The sequence below is a fragment of the Lipotes vexillifer genome, unplaced genomic scaffold (genome assembly GCF_000442215.2).
Source record: "Lipotes vexillifer unplaced genomic scaffold, Lipotes_vexillifer_v1.1 scaffold382, whole genome shotgun sequence".
NCBI classification, from domain to species: Eukaryota; Metazoa; Chordata; class Mammalia; order Artiodactyla; family Lipotidae; genus Lipotes; species Lipotes vexillifer.
Genome location: NW_006780611.1, coordinates 4,983,544 through 4,990,615, shown reverse-complemented (window position 1 = coordinate 4,990,615; position 7,072 = coordinate 4,983,544). Strand labels below are relative to the sequence as shown.

Here is a 7,072-nt window from a genome sequence, read left to right as displayed (position 1 = left end):
CAGTCCCAGCCCTCCTGGCTTATGGCATCGCGTGGAAAACTCACCAGATGACCAGAGGGCAACCCCTGAGCCTAACCCAGGGTGAAGGCAGTCAGAAGGGGGAGCTGGGAGAGGCAGGGAAAGCCCTCCAAGCTCTGGACTTGATTCTCGGGGCAGTGGGAACACGCAGGAGCTCTAAGCACAGGGGCGTGTGAGTGTGCCAAAGACCACTCCAGCCACCACCCAGAGGATGGGCTTGTCCGGTGACCTGTGTGGCCCCGGGGAGAGAGGTCAGGGAGTGTCTGTTGTCCTGGCCTGGGAAGGTGACAGTGGAAGTGGAAGGAGTAGACGGAGTCCACAGAAGTTTCTAAAAGGATGAGAAACCACCAGGGGCTTCACTGAGAGTTCAGTCAGTCCTTCCTCGTCTGTCACTCACACCGGGTCACGCAGGTCTCGGCCTTGGGGACTATGGGTTCTGGGGGAGTCAAAGGTCTCTGTTCCCTCGATTTGGAGCTCAGGGTCAGGGGGTTTGCCGGGCATGGTTCTGCCCCCCTAGGATGAGGGTAATGTCTGGCACGCAGTAGGTGCTCGGAAAATACTGGTTGATTTTCACTGGACGTCTCCTCACTAGGGTCCTGGTTCCTGGAGCCACAAAAGAGGCTCATTGGCTGCTCCTCCTGGCCTTGGCAACCCACCCTGCCCGGGGCATTCAGCAGAAAGAGCCCCGGCCTGGGGGGCTGAGCCAGGCCCCCTCCTCCACACCGAGGAGCAGATCCCTGTCTCCGAGTGGGGACGATGACGTCGACCTGTGCTGTGTCAGACTGAATTAGCAAGCCCCACAAGGCCCGGGGGCAGGTGCTTTGATTCTGCCCTTGGCGGGGAGCATCTCGTGCACACACCCTGGCATAGAGGACCCCGGGAACCCAGTGGCCTCTGGGCCTCCGTTCCCTCTTCTGTACAGCATGGGTGGGGGGCCTCTGAGCACACTTCCCATGCTGTGGTTCTAGGATTGGCCCCTCGTCTCGCCCTCTGATTCACTCAGGAAGCGTTTATAGGAAGACATGAGGCCGGTGCTCTGGTGACACAGGCATTGCTTCGGGAAAGAAATGAAGGAAGCAGAGGAGGGCGGCAACACTGTCCTGCTCTGTCTGATGGAGGGGGCAGGAGAGCCCCATGGGGATCCCGGAAGCTGGAGGGTGTCCTGCCGTGTGCTCAGGATGCCTGAGTTAGGCCCAGCCTTGCCGTTTGTCGACTGCATGACGTTGGGCAAGTCCTTTCACCCTCTGAGCTTCAGTCTCCTCAACTGGAAAATGGGCTGAAGACCTCGACCCAGTCTTCATGATAACCACGGAGGAGTCTGTGTCCACGTGGCGGGGTCCTGCGGGATCTGTGTGGGCACAGCCTTTGTGGGGAGGGATGGCAAGAAGGGGGAAGATAACCACTGCGCTAGGGGTCTGGGAGCGGGCACGAAGCTGAGCACCGTGTGGGTGCTCAGCCCTCCCAGCTGTCCCAGCCGCAGGAGCCGGCGCTGGGTGGGTGCGTGGGGTTGGATTGTGCGGTCGTCCGTGTTGGTTTCCTGTGGGCACTGGTGGCCCTTGGAAGGACAGAGGAGGCCAGAGTGTGACCCCAGGAAGGCGGACTCAGGTTGCCTGGGGGAGGGGGGTAGCGAGTGGGATGCGGCGGCAGAGGCCGCGGAGGCCCCGGCGGCCCCGGCCCCGCCCCCAGCTCGTGGCCCCGCCCCCAGCTCGTGGCCCCGCCCAGCTTGGTCCCGCCTCTGCGCTCGCCCTCTTTCTTGAGGCCCCGCCTCGGCTCCGCCCCTCTCCTGCTCCGCCCCCGGGGCCTACCATGTTCCGCCTCCGGCCCTGAACCCCGCCCCCGGGCCCCTTTAGCGCCGAGTCCGCGCTGCCGGCAGCGCTCTGGGAGCTCCACGCTGCGGCCGCTCCGAGCAATGATTAACCTGGCGGGGCGGCCGGCGCGGGGCACGGGGCGGAGGCGTGGGGCCGGGGCGGGACCCTGGAGGGCCGCTCGGCTTCCTGCTTTTGCCCAAGTCTCCTCGTAGAGGGCGCCGCAACGGCCGGGGCCCGCGGCGCGGCGTGGCGCAGGGCGAGGTGCCGGGCGCGCGTGGGTGCGGAGCCTGTCGCCGGGGTCACCATGAGGACTCTCCGCAGGTTGAAGTTCATGAGTTCGCCCAGCCTCAGTGACCTGGGCAAGAGAGAGCCGGCCGCCGCCGCCGCGGACGAGCGGGGCACGCAGCAGCGCCGGGCCTGCGCCAACGCCACCTGGAACAGGTAAGGCCGCGCCCTCCCGGCCGGCCCGCGGGCCGCTGGCCCCGGGTCCCAGAGCCAGGGGAGGGGGAGCCCTGGAGCAGGTCCGTGGGCGAGGGCCGGCCCCCAGCGAGGAACTGTGCTGGGGGCAGCGCGGCACTTTACAGTTTGTAGAGAACTTGCTCCGCCGGAGTTGTGCGGACGGGAAGGGAAGTTTAGTGCAACGTGTTTCTAGAACGGAGGGACGAGACCGCGGACCCGGGGCTGGTCCCAGCGCGCCCAGCTGGTGGGTGGTGGGGTGGGCCTGGATCCCGCGAGCCCGCCTCCCCCGCCCTCCCCCCGGGGTCTTCCCACGTCTTCGCTCCAGTGCTCATGGCAACCTGGGAGGTAAATAGAGCAGGAAGTATTTATCCCATTTCGCAGATAAGCCTCGCGGGCGCAGTCGGTGGGTTGCCGCTGCGCTTCCTGTTCTGCGTTTAGGTCCCTTTGGTCGGCAGTGGGCGGGTGGCTTTCCCTTGAGCGGCCCCCTGCCCTCCCAGCTGTCAGCAGGGGTGCAGCAGCTGCCCGGCATTCTTTAGACGACCTTCCCCTCGCGGGCCCTTCCCAGACAAGCAGGGGCGTGAGAAGTCCCACCACCCCCTCCCACTTGGTTTGAAGAGCAAGGCTGGGATCTCCGGAAAAGAGACGATTTATTTAGTGGGATTCCCCACCGTGTTTGCTCATGAGCCGTTTTCAACAATAGATATTTCCACCAAAAGGAAAATGGGAGGGCAGGAGAAGAGAGTAGGGCAGGCTATCCAGGGGGCTGTGGATGCTGCCCCCGTCACCGCACACACCTGGCAGTGAAACCCTGCCAGATGCTCCACCGTCTGTGGTCTTCGCCACCAGAAAACCAGCTGTCAATGTGGACATTCATTGATTCCGTTCATCAGTCGTTTCATGAGCGTCATGGTGGGCACAGGGCTGCCAGCCTGAGACCCTCCTCTGTGCACTAGGCAGGACGCCGTCGTCCAGTCACGTGCTTGTTTTCTGTCCCCTGCCAAGTTGCGAACTGCTTGAGTGTTGGGACGAGCCTGCCTCAGTTTCCCTGTCGGTCAGCGGGCATGCACTTTCCTTCTTACAGGACTGGTGTGGGGACAGAGAAGGAAGGACTCTCGCTCGTTGGGTAATCTCATCAGCCCAGTGACTGCACACTGCCTTACGAGGTGTTTCCTCCTCTCGCAGAATTGCAGAGAGAAGCGGTCTCCCTCCTTGTGTCTCCGCCGTGGTTTAGCGCAAGGAGCCAGACAGGCTTAGTTCAAATTCCAGCTCTGCCTCTTCCCTGCTGCGTGGCCTTGAGCAAGCTGTTTAGCCTCCCTGGTCCTTAATTTCCTTTTCCATAAAATGGGCCATTGCGGGGATTGAATGTGAAGGTCTGTGTTAAAGTCCTCAGTACGTGCCTGGCACGTGGTAGGGCCTCCGTAACTTGTATTTGAAGCTCAGACTCGTGCTGGGGACAAACTCATGTCAGGGAGGGCCTGTAGGGACAGGGTTTGGGGGGCCCTCAGGCGTCTGCTGCTTCCTGAGCTTTCACCAACAGCAGCTTTCTCCTGCTGTGGTTGGCCCTGCTGGGGGGTTCTCCAGGCAGAGCTGGCGGCACCCTGGAGCTCAGGGAGGTGCCTGTAGGATGGGGCCACCTGGGTCACCCCCATTGCTTCTCACTTAAAGGAACTTTCAAACTTCAGTGCCATTCTGTGCCTTGGCCGGGCAGACTGCAGGCGAGCGGCCCGCCCACAGCCGGCATCCCTAAGGCTCTGAGCCGCCCAGCCCTTGGACCCACGTCAGCTCCGCTTGCCATGCTGCACTCCTGTGTGCCGGGCCCCTTCATGGCCCTTGGTGCACTTCGTAGCCCAGGGAGGGAGTTATGACTACCACGCCCCATACAGAGGTGCAGAGGGGGACGCAGAGAGGACCAGGAAGCCTGCCCGTGTGGATGCCGCAGAGCAGAGCCACCGCTCTCCCTGGGCAGAGGGGGCCCTGAGCTAGGGAGGAGCAGGGCCTTCCCCACCAGCGTTCCGCAGGTACCATGGGGAGGTCGGGGCCTCTTCTGGTCGCTGCCTGCCTGCCCAGCCCCGATCCTCACAGTACTCCCTGCCAGGGCCCCCCAAGACACAGCCTTGGGGGGCGGGACAGTACAGGTCCTGCCTTGCTAGGTTGTAGACTCCTTATTTTGAGTCCAAGATGAACCCCCTTTTTCCATGTGACCACGTTAGTTTCCCAGGGCAACCGTAACAAATTGCCACAAACTTGGTGGCTTAAAACAACAGACGTTCATTCTCTCACAGTTCTGGAGGCCAGAAGTCCCAAATCAAGGTGTCGCCAGGGCCTCGCTCCCTCTGGAGGTTCCAGGGAAGGCTCCTTCCTGCCTCTTCCAGCTCCCAGTGGCTCCTTGGCCTGTGGCTGCATCACCCCGTTCTCTGATTCTCTCTTCATCTGGCCACCTTCTCTGTGTCCAAACCGCCCTCTCCTTTCTCTTAGAAAGGCATTGGGCCACCTAATGTGTAGGGCCCACCCTAAATCCAGGATGATTTCGTCTCAAGATTCTTAACTGATTACATCTGCAAAGACCCTGTTTCCACATAAGCTCTGGGGTAGCAGGTGGACATGAATTTCTAGGGGACACTATTCAACCCACTGCAGTGGACCCTAGGTCCGTCCCCTAAATTCCTTGTGCCTCTGTTTCCTCATCTGGACATGGGGCAAAATACATAGCTTGCTCCTGTGATAGTGGAATCCGTGCACTCACCTAGCCACTCATTCATTCGTTCATTCATTCACTCTCCGGCACTGGTCCGAGCAGGTGGTGTTGAGCGCCGAGAAGAGGATAAACTGGGGGAGCGCGGGTGCTGACCACACCCAGAGGGGCCTGGGCTCCCTTTTACGCGTGCGCAGGGCAGGTTTGAGTGCTGGGTGCCAGGCTGCCGGCCGGCTGGGCCACACTCACAAACAGGAAACTAGAACAGAACCGTCAGAAGCTGTTTCCTAAGCCCCTGCTGCTGCTTTACGGGGCGGGTTTGTCCACTGTGCCCGGCCCAGTGCCGGCACTGCAGAGGGGAGGGCGCAGGGCTGGCTTAGAAGGCTCACCTGTCACTCCCACCTGGAGCCCCTGATCCCCTCCCTCCCGAAGGGCCCAGGCATGGCATGTTGTGTCCCTGTCTGTCCCTGTGTTGGCCCCCATTAGCTCCTCGCCAGGTGTGCACCCCACGCGTGTGCAGGGCCTCGAGCTGCACGCAGGTCATGTTCTTGAGCTGAGGGGCCAGCTGGGGGGCGGGCAGGAGTCCCCTGTACCTGATTTGGGCCAGAGGGTGTAGACCATTATGGAGTCCTACTCCTTGCCAGTCCTGGATCTGCCCGAATGCCTGAGGCTTGGCGAGCCTGGCGCCCACCCGCCTTCTGGCTGTGAGAGCAGAGGCCCCGCGCAGGTGGAGCGCGCGCCCTCTCGTTCCCACGGGACCACCTCCGAGGCCGGGCTGATGGTCCTTAGCATCCAGATAGAGAAACTGAGGCCAGAGAAGGAGAGGGACTTGACCAAGAGCCCCTGCTCACGTTGAGTCTGAACCCTGGCCTGACTTGAAGCCGCTGCCCAGGGACACGTGTGAGTTGGTGTCTGCTGGGGCCGGGCGAGGCGGGGGTTGGTGGTGAGAGCCCGAGGTGCAGCTCTCCCTCCTCGTCTGCTCGCCCCTGGTCCTGGACGGGGCCACTGCTGGCCTGAGCCCACAGGGCGTCCTGCACCTATTGCTCTTTCCCCCGGACGGCGGTGCCCACCGACCCCGACCTGTGCCGGGCCCTGTCCCAACCCCAGGCGTGGAGGAGCTGCTTTCATCCCTGCAACGGCCTTCAAGGTGGGATTTGCTACCCCCATCTTGCAGATGGGGATACTGAGGTCCAGAGGTGCAGGGACTGCCCAGGTCTAAGTCCAGAGCTTCTGCCACCACGTCATGGGATCTCAGGGGCCGGAGGAGGTTGGCTGAAGCCCTCAGGGTGACCGGTTGGTTGGGAGTTGGGGGGTGGAGGCCAGTGGGGGGCCAGTGCTTGGCTTCCCGGCCACCCCTCACGAACAACTTGGTCTGAGTCGGGCCTGGGTCCTGAGCCCCCTGCCGCCCTGAGGCGGTCTGGGAGTGGCCAGCAGAGTCACGGCCCTCAGAGATGTCTGGGCATCTGTGAATACGTTCCCTTACACGGCAAGAGGGACTTTTCAGATGTGATTAAGTAAATGATCTTCAGATGGGGAGATGGTCCAGGTGGGCCCAGTGTCACCACAAGGGTGCTAATGGGAGGGAGGCCCAGGGGTCAGAGTTCAAGAAGGAGACGTGAGGATGGGAACCGAGAGGTTGAGGACACCGCACTGCTGGCTCTGAGGATGGAGGGAGGAGTCCTGACCAAGCTGGAAAAGGCCAGGAAACGGACACTCCCCTGGAGCCTTGAAGGAGCCGCACCTTGATTCTAGCCCTGTGACACTGACACAGCTTCCGGCTTCAGAGCTGTAAAAAGCCAACTTCTGGCTGCTTTGCAGCCGCTGTGTGTGGGCTTTGGTTACAGCAGCCAGAGGACCCTCGGATGCTGGGCTTCCCTCCCTCCCCGCCCTGCGCCCTGGGCCCTGGGCCCTGGGCCCTCGGGCCTCACTTCTCCCACCCAGCAGTCGGGGCTCAGGGCCATCTGCTCTCCACCTCCCGGCCCCCAGCCCAGCATCCGGAACCTGCCCTCCAGCTGGACGGGTGGGACTGTGCAGCCAGGCAGCCGTGGGCGCGGCGTGGGCGCGGCGCTGTCTCCCTGCAGCCTGTCGGGGCGGG

The 7,072-nt window shown here is 62.6% G+C and overlaps 1 protein-coding gene across 1 annotated transcript in view; it reads left to right on the top strand.

Moving 5' to 3' along the window:
- Positions 1-1,850: 1,850 nt before the first annotated feature.
- The window catches only part of PRR5 (proline rich 5), a 26,800-nt gene continuing 21,578 nt past the window's right edge, over positions 1,851-7,072 (top strand). Inside the window, exon 1 of the mRNA XM_007454090.1 lies at positions 1,851-2,267. Coding sequence (XP_007454152.1) covers positions 2,131-2,267 — 137 coding nt within the window. The 5' untranslated portion in view covers positions 1,851-2,130. The remainder of the gene's footprint in view (positions 2,268-7,072) is intronic.